The sequence below is a fragment of the Polyodon spathula genome, chromosome 1 (genome assembly GCF_017654505.1).
Source record: "Polyodon spathula isolate WHYD16114869_AA chromosome 1, ASM1765450v1, whole genome shotgun sequence".
Classification (NCBI taxonomy): domain Eukaryota; kingdom Metazoa; phylum Chordata; class Actinopteri; order Acipenseriformes; family Polyodontidae; genus Polyodon; species Polyodon spathula.
The window spans coordinates 92309861-92334178 of NC_054534.1; the positions used below are offsets into that span (position 1 = coordinate 92309861).

The 24318-nt window shown below is 35.3% G+C and overlaps 1 protein-coding gene across 1 annotated transcript in view; it reads left to right on the forward strand.

Moving 5' to 3' along the window:
* Window positions 1–24113, forward strand: part of LOC121324281 (pre-mRNA-splicing factor ATP-dependent RNA helicase DHX15-like) — a 41251-nt gene extending 17138 nt beyond the window's left edge. The window contains exons 6-14 of the mRNA XM_041265996.1: window positions 1136–1303; window positions 11666–11752; window positions 12101–12250; window positions 13371–13479; window positions 14102–14293; window positions 16787–16909; window positions 17885–18075; window positions 22997–23166; window positions 23572–24113. Coding sequence (XP_041121930.1) covers window positions 1136–1303; window positions 11666–11752; window positions 12101–12250; window positions 13371–13479; window positions 14102–14293; window positions 16787–16909; window positions 17885–18075; window positions 22997–23166; window positions 23572–23689 — 1308 coding nt within the window. The 3' untranslated portion in view covers window positions 23690–24113. The remainder of the gene's footprint in view (window positions 1–1135; window positions 1304–11665; window positions 11753–12100; window positions 12251–13370; window positions 13480–14101; window positions 14294–16786; window positions 16910–17884; window positions 18076–22996; window positions 23167–23571) is intronic.
* The last annotated feature ends 205 nt before the right edge of the window (window positions 24114–24318 follow it).

Genomic DNA, 24318 nt, shown 5'->3' on the forward strand with positions numbered 1-24318 from the left:
ATGGATGTGCATCTGGGCAGATATAGGATTCGGGTTCGGTTCACTGAATCCTAAGTATTTTGCCGAATCTGAACCTTGCTCAAATAGTAGGTATTCGGGCTGAATCCTGGATTCAGTGTATCCCTAATTGTACCGACACTTCAGAGATAATAATTTATATAACGCCACTATACACCCATGCCTGAAACTGGGGAAGATTCTGTATATGACATGATTGATGTATATGTGCTAGATAAAGACGTTCACATTGATGAGGGTTTGAAGTGTATATACTTTGAAATCTGTCGCACAAAAAAATAAAATCTAAAAAGTGATATGTCCGCACAAGTATTATAATGACATTATAATGCTGCCGTTGGAGGGGAGAAATTATATGTTGTGATCTATATTATGCTACAATTGTAAACACATTGTAGTTTTATTTAAGTTCTATTGAAATACTGTGTTTCCATTTATCATAATTGCAAAAAGTCTGTATTTAAAAGAATATGGCGCAGTTTTGAAAACTGTCCAAATTGCTTAATTGAGGGCTAAGAACGAAAAATCTGTTTTTAAAAAAAAAAAAAGCATTTTAACATGGAAATTGCCAAAATAAGTGGCAGCTGGGTGGTTAAAGGCCCTGCAAGATGGAAATTATTTTTAAATCGCTTAGACACACTGGCAAAAATTAGATTTGTTCTGGACACAACTTGAATGCAAGGAAAGAGTATCAAAGTGAATGGCATACTTCTGTAAGCAGTAAATTCCTTCCATTGAAGATGGATAATCTGTCTGACCTTGGAAACCTTATTTAATATTTCCATCTTACTTTTTGTCATAAACAGAATAACTTGATATATAATACTTGGTTACAGGCACAGCTATTTTTTAATTATAGATGCAGCATTTGACAACCAAAGAACCCCAGAGAGAATTCATCCAAGCAAATGTCTGCGTTGATTTAATTCCTGAGCAAAATGTGATGGATATTCACATATAACTTTTCAACCCATACAAAACTTTACACCATGCATCCATTATGCTGACTGCCATTGTGATCCTGAAGATGAGATTGTGCATGTAATGTAGCTGTCTTTTATGCAGACCACAGATTGACTGCCTATTCCTGACATTAATTGTATGAATCATCTTTCAGGAAATTGATGAAGCCTGTAAACGGATAAAACGAGAAATAGACGACTTGGGACCTGAAGTTGGAGACATTAAAATCATTCCACTGTATTCCACCCTACCACCTCAGCAGCAGCAACGGATCTTTGAACCCCCGCCTCCAAAAAAAGGAAGTGGAGCAATAGGCAGAAAGGTATGTACTGTTACTTCAGTCCAGTGGTACCACATTCTCTGCTAGTTCAAAGAAATCAAGACTCCTTAAAGCATTGGTGCAGGACTGACTCGCTTTTGTCTGCTTTGTTGAAGTATTTATTTACCAAGTTAAAACATGGATACTGCTCACTCACTCAGAAGCCTTCATTTGACATCCCAGGAAAAGCAGTATGGAAATGGCTGCATTCACAATCCTTTAACTGCTAAGTTAGCAGGTTTTACCATCTCCGGAGCAGACCTGGGGTCAATTGCAATCACAGCAGAATTGTTTGCTGAAATTACAATGCTATTTTGTTCAAGTACGATCGGTTACAATGGTGCTGGAGTAATTGCATTACAATTACAATAAAGTAGCATAAATAGCTACATTGTAACATGTTTGATCAAATATTTGAAACGTACTATTAACATTTTCAAACCCATGGGTTCCTTAAAGGTGGTTGAAAATACGAGAAATGTTCACTCCTTGTAAAACACAGCATGGAACTGTGAATGATGTAAGTTTGGAAAGGTGTGTAATTGACCAAGTGTGTGGTAATTACAATGCAATTAAGCAGATGTGCCAGTGTTCAACTACTATTACAATTGCATTGTAATTGCAATTACAAAATACACAATTTATAAGTAATTGACACCAGGTCTGCTCCGGAGTATTCTTTTTAAATATGAGTGTGCAACCAAGTTGTAAAAAAAAAAAAAAAGGTTGGTTTAAAACTTTAACATTTACAGGAGAAATGTTGAACATAATATACAAACGACTCAATGGATTTTATTGAAACCACACCTTTTGTTCCATTTTTTAAATTTGCTAACATTGTTTAGATACTTGGAATTAAATGTCCCCCCAGCAATCAAACTACCAAGAGTAACACAGTGATCTCAAATAAATGTATGTTTTAAATAAGACTATGTAACATAAGTTTCATAAATATTAGATGGTGAAAGCATGGTAAAGCAGTAAAAAGATTGTTAGCATTTAAAATTAGCAGAATTACCATAGTAAACACTTATCAATGAAAGAAACATTGAAAAAACATTACGATCAAGATTAGGTTTTTTCAAAAAAGCAGAAGGAAAAGGGTCTAGAAGACATGTGATAGCCTTCACAGACACAAACACATTGGCAAGCATAACAGGTGTTACAGGGTACAAGATTGTTACAACTTTGGGGAATGTGATGTTAAGGAAGAAGGTAACTGGGGACAGAAATCACTAGAGGCAGAAACAGCATCATGAATAGTTAATTTTTTTTGACACAAAGAAATCCGTAAGATCCTGACAACGGGCGTCGGAAAAGGAACGCAGAGTAGAATTTACTGGGGTGACAACAATTTACTAATGATGGGGGGGGTTGTAGTTGCCTTCATTTTCCTTGTTGATATTGGAAAAATAGAACTAGCATAGAATTAAAAGTTTTGAGACCATTACATTTTGAAAAGCTGTTGAAACAACTGCCAAATTCGCCTCAGAGCTGTAGGTCGGGCAGCTGACAACAGTTGAAACTGAATTCTTAAAGTAATAAAAAATGATCAGAAAGACCCAAATCGGAGACCAAAAAATAAGTCAGACCGTGGGCAAAAACCTAATCTGTATTTCCCTTGGTATAAGGATACAGAAACAACTATTATTTTTTCATTTTACAGTTTGTTCAGCCACCATGGAAGACAAGACGTTGGTAGGGAAGGTAAATTAAAATCGCCCATAATGAGTACACATTCAGTTGAGAGGCATAAAGAAAGTAAAGCAGAAAACAAATTTAGGAAGTCAAGATTTTGTTTGGGATGTCAATGTAAGAGTAGTGTGCAGAATGAAACAAAAATTGAAAATTGCAATATACTCCAAAGAATTATAAGTGTCTGGGTGGTTCAATCGAGAAATTTTGGACCGAATTTATAATAACTGCTACACCTCCCCCACGGCGTTGAGCACTATGTTTTATGAAAAAATATGTAACTGGGAGGAGATGCTTCTACCAATGGAGAAATCGTTTTCACTGAGCCAGGTCAAGAATGCTAAGAATACCAATATGTTTCAGTGATTGTCATGTACAGAGAGAGCCTTATTTAAAAGGGAGCGTACATTCAAACAAGCAACAGATATTTTATGCAAAGTTTTGAAAGTGGGTATAACAGACAGTGTTTAAACAAGGAATATAAATTAAATTTTAGTGAATAACCCCCATGGTGTCAAAACAAACAGCATGTCTACGTTTATCCTTACTTTTCTGTCTGTTAATATCAGGGGCAGAAAGCGCATTTTTAGTGCCATGATGGGTGCTATAGTTCCTTTTCAGCAAACCCAGTGCTTTACAAAGTTTAAAAACATTAGAGGAAATCTTCCGCACAGCCCATCTCTGTAGAGAAAGGAGTCTGTGCATCTATTAATAGACATTAAAAATTAAAAAAAACAAAAAACAAAGAAAAACCAAACAGGACAGAGCAAATATGTGATTTTAATAAAATCCGCTCAATCAAATCGGGTATATTCTGAAATGTATAAAAGAAAACATAGAAACTGAGAGGCGGTAGCCACAATGCGCTCAATATCTCACTGGAATAGCCATTTTCTATTTTTATAAAATCAACTCCAAAAACAGTTTTACATACAGTACTTCAGACTGCTTCCAAGATACGGACAAGCACAGACAAGCTCAGCACTTGTCGCGCTGGGCATGCCTGCACAGGTGTTCGTAAATCTGTGCCAACTCTCGCGAGGTCTCCACCAGAGTTCTTTTGAGTTTTTAAGCTGTTCAGTTTTGAAGTGAAAAATAGAACAATGTTCTTTGTTTAAAAAGCCAAGAGCAGATTCACAGGACTAACTTAATCCACTTTGTGGGATCTTAAGACAGGAAAGGTCTGGTTTAGTATACTGCAATCAGTAGAAGTACCTAACGGGATCTAATTTAACTGCAGATCCCAATGAGAGAATCCTCTTTTGGTACACTGTAATTGGGGTCATCAATGGTTCTAACGTTGGTCCAATCAAGTGGATCACAGGCTCTCTTAGGCCCCCTTCAAGCACATCAAGTGGACTAAATTAGGCATGCTGGAGTTGACAATTTGCTTTTACTGAGCCTGATTCCACTCTAGCCTAGCATAAGTGTCATTGCGATAGATACAGCTTCATTAACTCTTTGCGGTCTTATGTCGAAACATGTCCGATAATACAATTTTCCCTTTCCAGTCCGATATCGGATCCTGTCCATCATCATTAAAAAGATGTAAAGCACGGGTCTCTATTTGTTTTTTCTTCTGAAAAAGCCAAGAAAAACTTTCAGTGCTTGAGTGAGATTGGAGTCAAGTGAAGCCAAAAAAAAGGCACATGTTAGCCTTATGCACTACAGAGATAGCTGCATCTGCATCCAGTGCTCAAAGAATATCATGGAAATTGGGGTTTTTTGAGATGTTATAGTAATAAATTAATGACTTGGATTGCATTATTGTGGAATTTGGGGATAAAACGAGGGATCAGGAGAGGATTTATCACTATGCACATATATAAAGAGGTATGTGAAAAATACAGCGAACAAGGGGCGGGGCTTGGCTGGACATACAGTACTGAGTGTCCTTTTGTGAGTCAGTGCCTTTTTTAAACCTGTTTTACTGTGGGTGGGGGGGAGCAGTGCGTGTAAAATAAACCGCTCTACTGAAAATAAATTGGACCTGACGCGCCTGACAAGCGCTGAATAAAAAGACTGTCAAGGGTTAATAATTGTAAAAGGGTTTTTAACAGAGAATTATGTAGTTTTAGTGTAGTTGGTTAGTAAATATGTGGCTCCATAAGGAAGCAAGATGTTTGGTTACTGAAGTCAATTTATTATCCAGTATGTCTGCAGCCATAGTACACTGTCAAAACACAAATGAACATGTTTCTTTACAAGAAAAAAGGTTTGCCCAGTGTTCTGTGGATTGTGTTTAGTATACCACAATATTGCTTTTTATAGATCCTGTTATTGAGAACTTTGAAGTAATATTTCAAATTGTTTTTTTACAAATTAAAAAATAAAATGAAAACGGAATCGTAGTTGATTTAAAATAATTCTGCGATTGATTTATTATTTATGATTGATCTCGAAAGTGGGTCAGCAACTCTACCGGCAACTACAGTATATTGCTTGCGGCCAAATCCCGCTGTATACTAACACCACTGACAACTCGAGCAATCCTAACCAGTCATCGCTGGTATATGGCACATGACTGTCTGCGCCAGTTGAACGAAAGGTAAAATGGACACTATGACAGCCAAAGTAGATACATTTATGTTGAAGACTTTTTTAAAACAAAGTTGTAGACTGGAATTACAAGCTGCAGTACTCTGCTCACCAAGATTCACTTTTTGTTATTTTGTTACCTTTATTAAATCGTTAACGTTATTTCCTAACCCAGGAAAAAAAACTGATTAAGAGCTTTTTTCAACTAATAGGATATAGCCAGAATACTGGATGCAGCATGTCACAAATAGGTACTGTACTTCTATTTCTACTTCTGTAATTCTGCTTTTATTCATTATGTCATTGCTATCATTATTAGTGGTAGTAGTGACAGATACTGTAGTAATAAAGAAAATAAAAGGATAAAAATAGTACTAATGTTATTAATTTAGCTAATGCCTTTATCAAAGGTGACTTCCTTAGCTTAATCCAGCATCTTATGTTCGTTTTGGATTGTCCTTTTACTATAGTGAACAATAGGCTTTGGACCCAAACAGAGTTGTTAAAGCGAGGGCATACTGTATTTAGTATTTTATTTATATGTTTAAAATATACCACTTCCACGTATTTAATAATTCATGCATTTTTGTTTGATTTTGTTATTGATTTTGTCACCTCCCATAGTGTTCAACATTTAACAGTGTATAAAGTTTAGATCAGAATCCAATATCATCCCTTACAAAAAGTAATATACTGCAAGTATACTTGTGCCAAAGTTGTCTGATTTTTCATATACTATTGGTACCATTATACTATCCTATTTTGACTCAACAACTTTTTATATTCTTTTTGTAACTAATGAAACAGTTCTCAAATATTGGATGTTTCTTAGATTGTATCTTACTTCTCTTTTGCATACCTGCATTGTCTCTAGCTAGATATGCCAGATTCTGACAAATACTTTTAGAAAACCAGGAGCAACTTTTTCTCTGCATCAAAAAGCTGTAATGCTTTGCGGCTGCCCACTTATGTGGATAACTATTCAAAAACTAGTAGAAACTAACTAAAACACAAGTCTGGGAAAAGTATGGAGTTTTGATGTTGGAAAGAGTGTATGAACCCTACAGCTGAACTATGAAAGAATGCAGTAAACCTCCATATATAATCACAATAGTTTAAAATGTTGTCTTTCAGAGGTGATCTTTATATTTGAATTTATTATCTTTTGATACTGACACCATTCACAAGTTGGTATTCCTCAGTTTAATTGCATAATATTACTCGTTGCATACTGCACTGGATAACTTGACGACATGTTTATTTAGCTGCTGATTTTATCCAAGGCAACTCATTTTCACTTTGAATATGAACGGTAAACAGCAAAATAGTGAGAGTACGGTTTTAATAAAGTAAATGTTTGATTTGCATCAGATAAAAATTGAGAACCCTGTGCCGATTGGTGTCAAAGGTATCTTTTGTAATAATAAATTAAAAGCAATATTATAACAATTTCTGAATTTAAAGAAGACAACAGACTTCAAAAATACTGTTCAATTTCTCCTTTTTTTTCTGGACCCAGCTTAATGAACCTACTGATGTAGGAATGTTGGACACCAATGGAATATGCAGAGTTAAGCAGATTACCGCATCAAGCCAGTATTGAAAACGACACAAATGAAAAATAAACTTTGGTGATTTTGTTGTAAAATACGATTACGGTATTGATGAAAAGTACAGACATTTAAAACAACGTTATAGTGCCTATTGGTACCAAGTATTGGAGTCTGAACCAGATTTATTTTAAGTTTGGTGCGGTGCTTCTCCAAACTCTCTCGCCTCGGATCTCCATCTCCCATTCATCTTCTGTCTTCAGCTGACAAGAGCTTGACTGTTATCCCAGCATGCCTTTTTTTTTTAAAGGGATACAGCCTGTATGCATAATACCCAATATCTCAAGTCATAACGAAAGAAATGCCGGTGTCACGGGAAATCAGTTAGCCGTGAAATAAGTTAGCGTTTGCCTCTTTGAGCCTTTCTGCACAACACGTGGATTTTAGAATTTAAAGGCAAGGTTAAACAGTCTCCATTTTCTGTCAGTAAACTTGAATTCAGAAAATTGTTTTACTTTTAAAAATGTTGTCAGGATCTTTATTAAAGTTACGTTATGTGGTTAAAATCAAACACGTTTGTTATAATATTAATAACACGTTTTATTGTATCATGTTGTATTTTATTTAATAATAGCAGTTAACTTTAAGCTACTACAAAAACGTGGTTGTGCGATTTATTTTTGTGCAATTATATTTGTGTTATCGTTATAATAACACTTTTCAACACTATTTAACATTCCCATTTTAAACCATCATCAGATCACACGTCCATATATATGAAGTTTGCATGTGTTTCTTCATATGTATAGGAAGCCAATCGTTTGGTATGTTTCTCAAATGATCTATCTGTCTCTTAGCATTTTACTGTGAAAATAACTTTGTTAAACTTGAGCCTACATAGAATAAACGCTTATGCCACAGTATGATGACACAACGTTTTTCAAAGGAAATAAACATTTTGCAAGTAGTGATTTTAAATCTGCATAAACATAAATTACTGAAAATGATGTTTTTAAAATTTTTTGCTAAAAGCCACACTGCACATCCAAACAGAGCAAGCGCTTTAAATAAAATGTGTTTATAAAAACTTAAATGTACATTTACACCTTGACGACAAATGTTACTTTTTTTAAAACAGAAAAATGTCTGAAATACACTATGATAAATACGACGTGAAACGTCACATTTTTAAACAAAAAAAACAAACAAATACAGCCTACAGTACCTGTTTTCATTTCTTAAAAAATGCAAATGGCATCTGTGAAATCTTGGGTGACTCTCCACAGAAACTTGCCTTTAACTTCTAAAATTCGCCTGTGCGCAGAAAGGCTCAGGCAAACGCTAACTTATTTCACGGCTAACTTATTTACCGTGACACCGGTACTCCTGACTTTTTTTGTTTTTTGTACAATACCCAAAAATAATTGTAAGATTTTTAAATAAGTAGCCGGTGCAGATATCGTTTGACAGTGATCGTGCCGGTCGCCAGCTTATTAAAACCCTGCTTAGGGTTAGGAAATGTCGCAATAGCAGTCAGACTTATTACATATTTTAATACTGTGAAATCTTTCCTGAATCCTTGCTTCAATTTTAGGTGATACTTTAATTTGAAATTTATGACTGCAAGAAATATGAACTCTGTTCATTATTGCTTAAGAAGCTTGATTTGTTTTTTTTAAACAGTCAATCCCGTACATTACTATGAATTAAACAGTTTGACATTATGTACTGAAAAGATGTCTAAAAATTGGCAACTGTATCCAATGAAAACTACAAGTATTCTGCTCCAAATTTTGAATTTTTCATACTATTTGTCTAAATTTTAGAATATATATATATATTATATATATATATATATATATAATATATATATATATATATATATATATATATATGTGTGTGTGTGTGTGTGTGTGTGTGTGTATGTGTGTGTGTGTATATATATATATATATATATATATATATATATATATATATATATATATATATATATATATATATATATATATAATTTTTTTTTTTTTTTCTGTAACTTTTACAAAATTCATTTGGCTTATTATAGCTGGTGGAAATGCCAAACTTTCGAAGAGGTATATTGCGTTAATGGGTCTGAGCAAGTTTCATGGCGAGGTCAACCCATGGCGCTTTAACCTACAGGAATAATATAGCCAGATTTAAGTGCATACAGCTGATAAGTTTATTAAAGTTTATGAATTGATTAGGTCACTACGTAGATGCTAATGCCCTAGACTGTCGTATACCACTAGTTTTAAATGAGAGTTTTATGAAGCAGAACAGAAAATATTCTCAAGGTCAGATGAAGCTTAAGATGTGTGTGCGCTCTGGAATGACCCTGGTCCAAATGCTCAGTAGAATGTATTCAGAAGGAAATAATGTCAAGTGTAGCATGTGTAAATGAATGAGTTTTTTAAACATTATTAAAATACCAAGACTTGGAAAGGCTAATGAGATATTTGTATGGTTTCTTTAGTAGTCGTTTTAATTTGTTTTTTATTTTTCTTGCTGCAATTGGCCCATAGTCAGTTCATGTCTTCAGAACCAGGTTGCAGTATTATAATTTTTTATATAATTTTTTTTATTGTAGCCTTGTCAAACTCTTCAGAGTGCAAGAGTTTACAGCTCATATGCTGTAGAATCTACTGCCTGTCTGACAGGTATGAAACAGCAGATTCCCCCCACCCCATTTATTCTAGATGCTTACAGAAAAACCCATAGGGTGAAGTGGCTCATTTGATTCCTGTGCTAAGATCCAGCTGTCATTTCATGGAGAGATTTGCTACAGGGGATAATTGTAATAGAATGAGATTTGAGATTCAGAGGCACATTACGACAGTGATAATGATTTATTGTATTTCAATCAGAGCACCCCCCCCCCCCCCCCCTTTCATTTCTGATAAACATTTGTTTACATGGTTTCTACAATGTGAGCTGATACATTTAACTCATTTCAAGAAACGATACATTAAAGATGTGATACATTATAAATCTCTGGATCAGTTAAAATATATATATATTTTTTTTTTTACTATGCAAATCAGCGTTCATAATAAATTAAATATGAGCATTTAACAGGGTTGGAAATAAGACTCCCATTGCATCTATTGCTATGAGTTTAATAAAACATGCACAAGCTTGTTCCCTACATACTGCGGCTAATCAAGCTCTTATTAAAACTCGGAATGGGTGAAAGTCCGATGCAGTAGGAGTCATTTACATCCCTGATTTAGGCATCCCAGTAAGTCCATCACCATTTCGGCTGTCCTGGGAACTGTAATGACGCCCACTTTCTCCAGTCACCTAGGAGGGTCACCTCTTTGGTGCCAGGTGATTTCCTCCCCAATATGGTAAAGACCTTTTCAAGATATGGCTTACTATGCGTCATACACATTTCATTCACGCTGTAAAGTAGTACAAGAAAAGAAAAAAAAAAAACTTTCATGCCATTTGTTTTGTAAAGCAGCAGCCACGTTATCTCAGAAACCAGTTGCTGGTAACTTCATGTTTGCAGTGTTCTATAAACCCTGCATTGACTTGTGACCTAATGTGCCTTATTGAGGTAATTTAACAAGTTCCTTCTATATAGACAGGACACTTTGGGTCACTTACTCTTAACATGAATTGGTATTACTTTGAGTGTATCAGACTGTGGGGATATACAGTATAGAGTTGTCTCTACATCTATCTGTACATCTACTTACATTTTTAAATGTAACTTGAGAACAAGGATACTAGCATTTGCTTACCTCCTAAGTCTTAAGTACCACTTATCGAATTTCCATTAAACTCATTGCCATTTCTTCTGTACCGTTATGTATATACAGTTGTGCCATCACCTTTGTGATATTACAACCGTGGTGGGAGATGCATTTTACTTGTTTGAATCTCTGTTACAGTCTTGCCAAGTAAAATGAACCCTTTCAATGCCACAACGTTTTGACCTTTGGTCAAATCAGTTATACATTTTGATGGGGCGTCTTTATAGGTGGTACACTGCTGTATTCTATAATTCTCTCAAAGTTCCATTACAAGTGGTTTCAAGTAGAAATAATCCACATTGCTTCAATATCTGGATCTTTTAATATGCTCCTGGGTATTATCAGCAACAGGAATGTTTGAAAATTGAGGCTTTCTAATTTGTTACAGGTTTGTGCTTTTGTGTTAAATATTTTACTGAGTTATCTTGTTCCTTAGTTTGATCATTTGCAAATTGGATTGTTTCACAAAGTGCAAAACTATCCTCTTTTGAGTACCCTCAATATTTCATGCGGAAAGCAGGTCTGAAATAACAAGGTGGCATTGTACAACACTAACTTCAAAGCAAGTCCTCTCTTTGCATCTACATTTTAGACTAGTCGCTGTAGGAAAATAATTGTACTGCCAGACAGGGATATTTTTCTAGGAACAAACATGAACTGTTATTTATAGTAGTTGTTGGTTTTCTATATTTTCTTTTTCAATGAAATACACATGCACAGATCTGTTATGCAGAACCAATTATACAGCTATTGGTTCTGCATAATTGATTTAGATTTTTTTTGATGCATATCTTTGGTTTTCACAGGTTGTTGTTTCTACAAATATTGCTGAAACATCCCTGACTATTGATGGTGTAGTGTTTGTAATTGACCCTGGATTTGCTAAACAAAAAGTAAGCCCTTTCTGCTTTTAATACTTAAGTTTTTTCTGTGTGTGCGCTTTGGGGAGGAAGTTAAATAAACACTAACACATTTTCAGTCTTTGCATGACTGGCAGTTTATCAGTAGCAAGGATTAAACAATCATGACATATTTGCCAACAAAGCATTATATACAGATGTGATAGCTACAGGGGATTATTCTGACTTATTTACCCCCCAATATGGTCTATGTACAAATACACAGGTAAACAAATATAGTAGTATCTCTTAATTTACACCATAAATAGGTGACTAAACTTGACTATGCTGCACTGTTCTTTGTATTTGCTTTTCTGTTGCTTATTTTATGGTATGCTTCAGGTGTACAATCCTCGAATCAGGGTGGAGTCCTTGCTGGTGACTGCTATAAGCAAGGCTTCTGCTCAGCAGAGAGCAGGTCGTGCTGGCAGAACCCGGCCAGGGAAATGTTTCCGGCTGTATACAGAAAAGGCCTACAAAACTGAAATGCAGGTAAATGGGTTTTAAAATTAATAAGTCTAGAGCAGTGGTCCTCCAACGTAATTTTGGCATGGGCATAAATTGATCTTGCTTGGCAGTTTGCTGACACGCTGACTATTGCATAGGTTCTTACCCTCTGCTCACGAGTGATTGGACAGCTGTCAGATCTTTCACTTTCCCTTTGGCTACTCACTCGCCTTCAATCTTCATGCAGAATACCATGAACAGCCTCTGCTTGCTTGTGATTGGACAGCTGCATAAAACTTGGCAGATATTGGTTAAACTTATTGTTAGTACATGTAACTGAAATAGACACAGTTTATGTCCCACTCAGCTAACTTATGATTGGGCTACCACAGAGACAGATATTCAGTTGGTTGATCGTATGGCAGAAGCCCTTCAGAGGGGGAAAAAAAAAAAAAAAAGTAGTACGTACAAGTCAGCACAAGCGAGCAGCTGAAAAACGTGTTTTTAAAGCTTTCTTTATTTTCCCACGCTATGACCCACCAGAAATGTGTTCACGACCCATAATTTAACAGCAGCTATCGCGGGCACTATGGCCTGGCTTCTTAGGCACCGCTTTGAGGACCACCGATCTAGAGGGTTTTATGCTTCATTTGTATTGTGTTTTACTTGCATCAGAATGAGCTTAATGGTTTCAGCCAGTCATTTGACAAATTTATTTTGCATTTATGTATACGTTTTTCACTTTCATCAAGTTTTCATATGGCTGGGTTTTTTGTGTTCTCACATATTGACTCCTGTAGATACATCAACACCCAAAACTCTACTTAATAATTGTACTAGCTGACTGGTTTTGATGTTATTTTTGCTAATTTCAATTTATTTAATCTTCTTGGAGAGGATATAGTAGGCAAGGTCATCAGAACTTTGTACAATGGGCTTATCTTAAATAACTTTCACATCAGAGACTTCCAGGTTCATTTAAGCAAGTAATTCTGACAAACAGTAAATGGTCATTTGGGGGAAACAAATGTTTTGATTTATTGTAATATTAAGTAAAATACTTTGCAAATGCTTCCAGCTTCTGTATAAAGACTTGTTTCAAACATATAATTCCATACATGAAATGCAAGTAATTGTTGGCACATAACTTTTTTTCTGTCAACAGGACAACACATACCCTGAGATTCTGAGGTCCAATTTGGGCTCCGTTGTGTTGCAACTAAAGAAACTTGGTATAGATGACTTGGTGCATTTTGATTTCATGGACCCACCAGGTATGTTTGCTTTTGTGTGTAGTACCCTTCTTTTTAACTAGTTTAGCATTGCGAGTAATGAAATATGTCTTCTCTTTAGTTTGTAAGTTTTTGTATATGGCTCATTTATATGGCAAGGGTTTATCTAAAATGAGCCATCAATTACAGCAAGCTTATACAGCGTGCTTTCCCCCCCAGACCACCAGCCCCTACAGCAGGGGTCGGCAATTGGTGGGCCAAAGCCGGCCCACGGACAGGTACTGTATGGCCCGTGGAGGCCGCCTTGGCAGGTCTATATCAAGGGCTGAGTTAGAGCGAAACTTTATTGTAATACTGCCGCAGAGGACTATCGCATATGATCTTCATGTACAGTAGCAGCGGGGAAACAAATTGTATACTGTACACAATGTTTCCTGTGTTCAGTTTTGTTGTCATGTACAAGTCCCAAGTATCTGATTGACAGCTGTTAATTTACATTTAACAGTTGGATTCAAGTTTTGCAATAATTTTGCCAACCCCTGTAAACTAAGTGAATTAGCAGTGTATACTTGTGTTGAACCATTGAATAAAAAATATGAAACTAGTCAGTTTTGTATTGCATATATCAAAGGGATCTTGACTAATGATGTGTTGCCTTTTTCAGCTCCTGAAACTCTGATGAGAGCCCTGGAACTATTGAATTATCTTGCTGCCCTGAATGATGATGGTGACCTGACTGAGTTGGGATCCATGATGGCAGAGTTTCCATTGGATCCACAGCTAGCCAAGATGGTTATCGCCAGCTGTGAATTTAATTGTTCCAATGAGATCCTCTCAATTACAGCAATGTTGTCAGGTAATCACAGGGAAAATAAGCAAACCAAACAAATTATGCACAACATAGTAGAAATTGTTTCCCCGTTTTTTGGGGGGTTTTTTTGCGATTTTTAAATGTTGAAGCCATATTTATTTTTCAAGGTTGTAAAAATCAGTTTGTGACAGTGCAAAAGCCTTATCTAATGCTACATTTTCTGCTTGAGATTTAGAAGTGTGGTGAAAAGAAATGATGATGCTTGTGTCACTGAAAAAAGGCATGTCTTCGCTAAATTAATGAGTTTATAGTCTGCACAGCTAGAATTTGCTGCTGCAGTGATTTAACTTTAGTCTGCCAAAACGGAATGCTGCTCATTGAGATGAAAACAGATGTCTTTCAAGAAAACAAGAATTTACTAGCTGCTTCTATGCTGGGTGCGTTATAATCAGCACATAGGAGAGATGGCTTTTGCTTAGTTCATTACAAGACAGCAGAATACGAAGAGTACTTATTGCCAAACAGAAATGTTGAGCTCAATAACAGATGCCTAATCTGCCTGCTAAAAGTACAGCCCAAGATAGAATAGTGATTGAATAGGGTTGTAGCGTATTTAAAAACCTTACAGTTCAGTGTTTTGTAATTAGGCAAAAGCTGTGTTTGTTGAGGTCAGCATCCTTGGCATACTTATTCAGTAAAGCGGGATACATGTAAAACTTGAGGGTACTTCACAGTACTCAATTGTTACCGTGCAGAAGTTTCCTTTTTCAATTTCCTTTTCAGAATACTATTTAGAGTGTTCAGGCTCAGGGCAACTGGGCAGGGCAGAAATGTATCCTTCCATTTCATTTTTAATTTGTCAGATAAACATCTAATGTTGCACAATTGTTAAGTGTAATTCTAACCATTGTTGAAAGTCTGTGTAAATAGCTGGATTTGTTTCTGTAACTTAGTGTTACTTGCAGTAATTGCGTATAGTGTGTTTAAACATTTATAATGTATTTTAATTGCATTGTTTTTAAAGTTGGCTTTAATTGTGTAACAGTTGTTTTTTATTATTATTTAAAAAAACAAATTTAAAGTACAAATCTGTTTTAATGCATTCATTTCTGAATGGAAATTTCTGAATTAGGGGTGCAACGATAAAGATTTTCTTGGCCGATACAATAGTAGATGCATTGTAAACTACTAGAACAAGACATAGGGCCTATATTTAAACTATTTTATGATTATAAATGTTAAAATGAACAGCTTGTTTAGTTGCTGTATTTGACACAAATGAACAGGTATTGTTTACTTGTTGCATTTACTTCTGAAAATGAATAACATAGTATTATATTTGTTTTACAAAATAGTCACACAAATATTTTGCATTTGTACTAGTAAAAACAGTTCTGTAGAAAAATATACCATGTGACTAACTTTTATAGCCACTTGCTGTCAAACGTTGCGTATTATAGCTTCTACCTATACTGTACAGTAGAAAAGATATGCAATAAAAATGTTAAGCTTAAATGCAGAATAACTTAAATTTGTTTATTTAATCATAGTCAAACATATTCAATTTCTGTTTACAAAATTGTCAAACTTGGATTTGTTACTTAAGACAGCACAGTAATCAATTTCTGCTTCAAAATGCTACCGAATACACCTGCAGATTAATCAAGACAAACAAATTACAAAAGACCATTTTGAAGTACATTGTGTACTACTAATAATGTAATGACCCGGCAAGCTGTGCTAACCAAGAGGACTTATTTTTCCCCCTGGGACGTGGAGAGAGTGTTGAGCAGCACGGGACAGGCAAACACTCAAGAGTCTTAAATATCAAAGAGCTTTTTTTTTTTTTTAATAAAGCATCGGAATAATATTCTACTCGCAGTGCATCGTTGCGTTTAATGTAGCATCAAGTCTGTTCTGCTGCACACAACTCGCTATCCTATTGTCTTCAGATATTAAAGAAAATAATAAAGTAAATCCAAACAACTCACCTTTGAGACATATTTACTGCAGGCTGATAAATCATTACACAGCACTGCAAGGAAAATCTCATTGTTCTTGCGTCATTAGTATATGCGCTTGACCAAACATTAAGTTATGTGCTGGAAGAAATTCAAGCATGAGTATCGGTGTACATTATCTGCTAAAATAACAAATCTCTGATTTTGTGGGTTTTTTTTTTCCCTTATCAGTTACATGCTGATAGGCTACCGATTATCGATGCACCCCTAGTTATACATATGGTACCAGCTGGATTTTTCAGTGGAAGTTAGAAAATGTCCCAAGGGAATAGACTAGTCGTAGAAAAACGTACTGGGTATTCTGTAGTTTTTCAAACACTTTTGTCTTACAGATGTAGTTAGGTGTTGAAACCAAGGTAGTTGACAGTTGAACATGCAGTTGGAGACCATGAGAAAGCCCCATCCTGCCCTGCCCTATGCTCTATGAACTGATCTAGCTAGGCCTTGTTCCTCTGTCTGTGAATGTGTGACTCATCCATATGGGCATATGTGTTGGGCCCATACCAACCTTGTTTAGTCCCACAGTGTTTTGTTCGTCCGACGGAGGCAAAGAAAGCTGCTGATGAGTCCAAGATGAGGTTTGCACACATAGATGGAGATCACTTGACTCTACTAAACGTCTACCATGCTTTCAAACAGAGTAAGTGATATTTACTAGAGAAGTCGTAACAGACCTGGGGAAAATTTGTAATTCTTGTTGCAATTGAAGCAGAATTGTATGCCGAAATTGTAATTGCAATAACAATGCTATTTTGTTCAGTTAATTACAATTACACTAAAGTAACATAAGCTACACACATGAACATATTTACAAAGCTCTACCAAGCAGTAATCGCAGATACAAATACAGATGGGGGTCACTAAAAGTGGTTGAAAATACGAGAAGAATGTTCGCGCACTATATAAAACACAACATGGAACTGTGAATGATTAAGCTTGGAAAGGTGTGTAATTGAACTCTGATTGATCAACTGTGATTGCAATTAGAAATACAACTACGCAGGTGTGCTAAGGTTCCTTGTAACCTTGAAATGTTTGTTTCTTTTAACATACATTACAAATTTGACAAAGATTCCTAAGACTTCATGCTTTTCAAAACTACTAGATTGCCAAGCAATGTAGTCTTATATAAAAAATAAAATAAAAATTCTTGGCACACTATACTGATTTAACATGTATTTGAAGCTACAGTAATATACGTATTACTCTGATGTACTTTTTTGTTTTTTTCTTCAACATTTTGGCCCAATGACCAGGTAAATTGTGCACTAATCCAAACTGGAACTTTTACACAATTGTATATATTGTGTATGGTTTTATTTTGACTCTGTATATGCATTCAGTTGAATGGTTTTAAGTCTGACTGGGGCACTGCTGAAGTTTTGTTGTAATTTGAATGCAGTTTGCTTACTCTGAAGTGCCACAGCTGTGCTGAGTTATTTAGAATCTGTATTAATCTGCCAGTTCCATGGAGAAGGGTGTTTTGTGGGAGTCTTAATATTTAGCTCTGATTTTAAGCAATATATTTAACAGAAGTTTACATATTTAAAATGTTTACTTGTATCTTGTACAATTTTTTTTATTTTGTTGTTTTTCCACTTTCTCTCTCTTCTAGACCATGAGTCAGTTCAATGGTGCTATGATAATTTTGTTAACTACAGATCACTGATGTCTGCTGACAATGTACGTCAGCAGCTGTCCAGAATAATGGACAGATTCAATCTGCCTCGTAGAAGCACAGAGTTCACCAGTCGAGATTACTATATCAACATACGGAGGGCCTTGGTCACTGGCTTTTTCATGCAGGTAAGTGATCTGTAGGCTTATTTCATGCATCTGCCTACATTTTGTTTGCTTTTTACCTGCCATATATTTACAAAGTGACCCAAGGATACAAAATTGACAATGTAAGGTATTGGTGTGTTTTTTTTTTTTTTTTTTTTTTTTGCAGCAACACTATGCTTGGCATTTATGGGGAAAACAGCATAACTTTGCGCTGAAATTAAGATGTCCTCCATCGATGACGCAATGTATTTATTTGTCCAACAAGACACTTCTACAGACATGTAATAATCTGTGTTTGCTGAGGACTGAGATGTGCTGTTCTTCCCATAGAATGAATGTTAAAGCCAGACTGCCTTCTACAGAAGACATGTAGACAAAAAAATCAAGTCATCCAGGGTCAAATAAATTATTTTATACCTGAAACTGTCAACACAGAACTTTGCCTATAGTCATCTCTTGCAGGAATGTGCAAAGTTGCTGCTGACCCTACAACTTCTAATAAGTCAAGCAGTTTGAGATTGCAGTTTCTATGACATTTAAATTATAAAGCAAAGTATTGGCAGTCTTTTAAAGTAAATTGTTTGTTTTATTATGGATTTATGGCACTGGTGAGCAAGTAACTTCATTAGAAATTAAATGTACAATAAATACTTCCTGCGTTATTCAATAGTACTGTTTGTGTATCTTATAATGTGACCGTCGGTTTTAATGTGTGTAGTATTTTGTCAATTGTTGTTTTAAATGATAATGAATTGATCTTTTTATCTGTTATTTTTGTTTATCATTTGGGGTAATATGTGATGATGCTATCATAAGAATGTCCCTGTGAACTAGAGGTTTGCATCTCGCTGGACTAATCCTAAATACATTATTTCAAATTAAACAAACAAACAGAAGGTAAAGTTGCATGATAACATTTTGTAAACAAAAGATCTTCCAGGGCAACTGAAGGTCCCTGGATTTGCTATATTCACAAATTCAATTCAGTGTGGGTGCAGTGTGATTTGAGAATCTGAATCAAACGGCATTTGAAGATAAATCCTTACATTATGAGGTGCCTTTTCTGGAGAATGGTGCGTCTTGATAAGTAAATGCAATTCCTTTTTTGCAGAATTGGTTTAGGCTGCTAACTGATCAGAATAAGATGACTTTGTAGCAGTTTAATTCTCTAAGCAGCAACTCTTTGAAGGCGTTTTAGTTTGTGTATAACAAAGATACCACTGAAATGTGCAAGTTGAAGTGTTAGAGCCTAACCTCTTGCAGCAATGTTTCTCTCTGAAAATAAAATATATAAACTATTGTGCAGATTTCATTTTAAAGTGTTATATATAATATGAATGATACAATCCCATTTGTCTTGTAAAATGTGTATAATAGGCATTACAGAGTCCTATTTAAGTATAATATTATAGTATTGCATAAGTTTCCAGATGTAGATCCAATTTAATTAGATGCTGGTTATTGTCAAGTCCATCCCCACACTGTTCCATGTATGTTCAGGACAGAGATTCACAGTCCTAGCACAAAAATAATTGAGAAATTAAGGTAACATTGGCAGCAGTAACGGTAACCTAATTATTGCTAGTTACAATAAATACTGACCATGCAATAAGATCAAATTAATATATATATATAATACTGCTCTACTACTATGCTCATATAAAATAAGACACATTTTCCGCAAAAGCAATAAGCAGCTTATGCTTGACGACTCCATCCGACAGTTGCAAAATCCTGCACGTCATTATTTTGTCACAGTCAGCGTCATACATCCACTCATATTCAAATTCTTTGCAGCTTTGTTGAATAGTGCACTTTAGGCAGCTTCTCTTCCATCACAATTAAAAATACCAGAGCTTCAGATTCCCTTCCGAGCGCATCTGTGGTAACAGCTGAGCCTTGACAATCTCGATTGCAAGTATTTATTTTTTGTATAAACCTCCCAATTTTTAAAAATGTCATTCTAGGTTTGCTTTATAGTGATTTTTTTTTGTTTTATTTCGTATTTGCAGGAAAAAAAAATGGGGCTCTACTTATAAACAAAAATTCTTTAGCATCTCCCAAATCCAAATTAGTAATTTTTTTGGATAAATTGTATTTTTTTTTTTTAAATATAAACGCTGCATAAAAAAATAATAAAATAAATTATTTAAACATTGCCAATGCTTGTCATTAAAAAATAAATAAAATAAAAAAAACCTAAGAAAAAAGTTACTACAATATTATCATCTAAAAGTAAAATGACATACCAAAAATAGAAATTAGTATGAAGGTAATGGAAAGGAAGCCCATGTCATTTAAACATCAGCGTAGCCAAATCGGCAGCTGTTGTCAGACGTGTCTTATTAATCCTGGCTATGGAGCATTCAAAAAAAAAAAAAAAAATGCTTCTAAAGTCCGAGAGTCAGGTAGCAATCATAGGAGGAGTGTCCAAAGCTGTAAAACGGATTTCTTGGCTGCAGTTAACCCTGCCAGAAGTATCCTGCTCTGGTGTAGAGAAAGGCCCAGGGAGGAGTCATCGTTCAATAGAAATACAGCCATAAAGATCTGAACCTCCATCAGCTCAGTAATAGTTTGAGCTACACTGTCCCAGAACGCAGCCACAATCGGACATTCCCAAAACATGTGTAGGTATGTGCCCACTGCACCAGTCTGACAAACTGCACAGAGCAGACTAGGGGACCTTTTCATTTTAAAAAGTATGTATAGAGTAGAATATGCTTTATGGGTAAGTTTAAAGTGTATTAATTGGTGAGCTGGGTTCTTAGAAGCTAAAAACGCATTGTTCCATACATTGTCCCAGTCAGGAGAAAAGCCCAGCTTTTCCATTTGACACTCCTAAATTTTTTTTTAACTGGCAGAGTATTACATGCTTGTTTTAGCAAGTGTCTATAGATAGTTGAGACTGCCCCTCGTGAACAGCTGTCTGTCACCAGCCAGTCTATCAAAGGATGAGGACATACATCTGAGTCCCAAGGAACCCCATAGGCACGTAAAGCAGACCTTAGTCTTAAATATAGAAAACAAGAGAAACTTGGGAGAGAAGTCTTCCTTGAGTTCCTGGAACATTCGAAGGCTTTTACTTTTAAAAATGTCTTTTAAAACTATGCACACCGCTATTTGATCAGGCAGGGTATATAAAAGGCTTATCTCCTGTCAGTAAATGATTCTTATTATTATTCCAAATAGGAGACGAATGAGAAAACTTAAATGGACCTCCCATAAATTTTTCCACGTCATATCGTTTTTAATGAATTTGCAACAATAGGACCAAATTTGAAATTTAAGTTTTTCTTGGGGATGCCAGTAAATAATAAGTCCTGTAGTCTATGTGGGTGAACTGGAACTGCTTCCAGATTGTGCCAGGTGACCTTTGAGTTTATGTTGGTCCATGTTTTTAAGGCTCTACTTGAAAAGCCCAATAGTATAGTTTAAGATAGGAAGAGACAATCCACCATTGACCTTTGTACGTTGCATTACTGTTAGACGAATGTGGGGATGTTTTTCATTCCAAATAAATTTAGATATTATAGAATTGGCTTCCTTAAAAAAAGTAGGATATGGGGATAGGGGTAACATGGAAAATAAAAAAAATTAACACTCTGTAACATGTTCATTTTAATCATGGCTATCCTGCCTTGTAAAGATTAAATGCAAGGGAGACCATCTCTGCAGGTCTTGTTTAATTTTGTCGATTTAAAGTAGTGTAATTAACTTTGTTTAAGTTGCAGAGAGGGGTGAATCTGTATTCCCAAATATGTAAATGTATTATCAGTTGGGATTGTAATAGGGAGTACTGCATTCTTTGCTGCTAGATTTTAGAGGCATTACATTGATTTAGCCCAGTTAATTTTACAACCAGACATACTGCCAAATTTAGTAAATAGTGCTAGACAAGAGAAGTTGATTCTGAAATATTTGAAAGATATAAAAGAATGTCATCTGCGTAAAGAGAAATGTAATGTTTGTGTAATGTAATTGGTACATCACTAAGTTTACTTTTATCAGGATACAGTTTAGGTAGATTTAGTTCGGCTTAGAAATTTTTTACAAGAATGACAATTTCAGAATTAAGTTGAAAAGACAAAGGTGTAAAACGTGTAGAAATATATTTCGTATCTCTGGATTTGGCACACTAAACAGTTCAAACAATGACTTTTTACCAAGGAAACAAACATACCAAAGATAGGCACCCAAGTAATGTGAAAAACAAGCAATTTTTACTGTATTCATAACTACGGGTAAGAAGGCTTTCTTTGCCATTCCTGAAATCCACATTTTGTGCATCTTTAGAAATTATGAAGTCAATAACAAAAAACTCTTTTTTAAAAAAATAATAAATAAAATTGAAATAAAGCCGGATGCAATGTGCAGTCTAGTTATAAAGTAGATGTAGTGTAGCAGAGGTGAGAAATATAATCATCAGTACATGTGGGAGAGAAAGATTAGAAATGAAATAAGTACAGTAATTATGTGGAAAGATGTAAGAAATAAAAGGGTTTCACAAAATATGTAGCCTATGATGAAACTACACAAACAGACCATCATTCAGCATCCACGCTAGACGCAACAATTCACTTTTGTCATGCTAGGAAATATAATCTGGTAATCATGTTTTTTTGACCCTGGTGTCTTTTCAAGAGATCAGTGCTGAGATATGTGCCTGCCTCCTACAAGTGGGTTGCAGTTGGGTCTGTATGTTGTGTATGTTCTGCCACCTACTTTCATGAACATCATGTTTTTTTGTCAAACTCTAATCCTTTACCTTTCCATAATTGTTCTGGGATGAAAGAAAAGAATGAAGAAGTGTTTCTAACTACTGGATGCATTGGGCTTTGTATTGGGTATTTTTTTGTTTTTAAGAGGGTGCTTTTAAAACGTGTAAGTGATTTACATTTACTCTTGTATTGTCTTTTGATCACACTTTTTGATGTTTTTAAAGATTGCGCATTTGGAAAGGACTGGGCATTACCTGACTGTGAAAGATAACCAGGTGGTACAGTTGCATCCCTCCACTGTTCTTGACCACAAACCTGAATGGGTCCTCTACAACGAATTTGTACTCACAACGAAGAACTACATTCGAACATGCACAGATGTAAAACCAGAGTGGTAAGCTTCCAATACATTGCTCGTTTCTTGCACGCAGTGTTGATAGTGCTGGTAATTCAGTTATTTTGGGCTAGTGTTGTCATATATGCTAGTGAATCTAAATCTTTGCGAGCAATTGAAGTAGCCCGCAATAATAGCTTTATTGCAAGATTCAGAAGTTTGATCGAATTAGAAATAAGTCCTATCTGTCCCCATATGATCTAGATTAGCCTTACTGGTCTGATTTGCATCTAATTGCATTATAAATAGTTTAATAGAAACCAATAAAAATAATGTATTTTAGTGCTTTTGTTTCTTTTTGTAAACCGTCTACAAAGTGAGCACATTATTACCTGGTTTAGGCTCATGTCAGTTTGAAGTTTGATTTAAATCTTTTAACATTCATTTATTTTCCTTTTGTTTTAGGTTGGTAAAAATTGCCCCTCAGTACTATGAAATGAGCAACTTCCCTCAGTGCGAAGCAAAAAGACAGCTGGAGCGCATCGTTGCCAAGCTTCAAACCAAGGAATATTCTCAGTACTGAAGCCTGCTTAAAGTACAGCTACACTGTATTCAGACTAACTTGTACACCTTAAATAAGTTCAACAGCCTTGTTTGGAAGATTTTAATGTTTTCTTTACAGTTCAGATTTGGTTATTTTTATAACTCATTTCTTCTCCCCATTGTGTTTTCACAACAGCACATTATGAAGATAATTGGTCAATGTAAGCATATATGAAATTGGTTGTATATTAAAAGTTCCACGATGAAGGTTGTGTTTTTTTTTTCCCTTCCCCCTCTCCCCTGCAACAATAGTATAATAATGGACCATGTTATGCATGATCATTCATGTTGATGTTGACATTCCTGTTTTAGAAATTTGTGAACTTTTTCAGAAAGTGTGCTTATGTAGACAGTCTTAATTTCTTCCGTAGAGGCTTTGGCTTAAATAAAGTCTATAAATATCAGCTTTGAAAGTGTCCAGTATGCTGTGTACCAGTGGAGATGGTCATCTCTGAAATTTAAAGTTCAAGTGTCAAAATATTCTGTGGCTGCCTTTGGGGTTTACAGCATCAGCCTGCTGTTTGCACAGAGATGCAAACATCAAGTACAAACAGTTCATGTTTTTTACACACACACACACACACACACACACACACACACACACACACA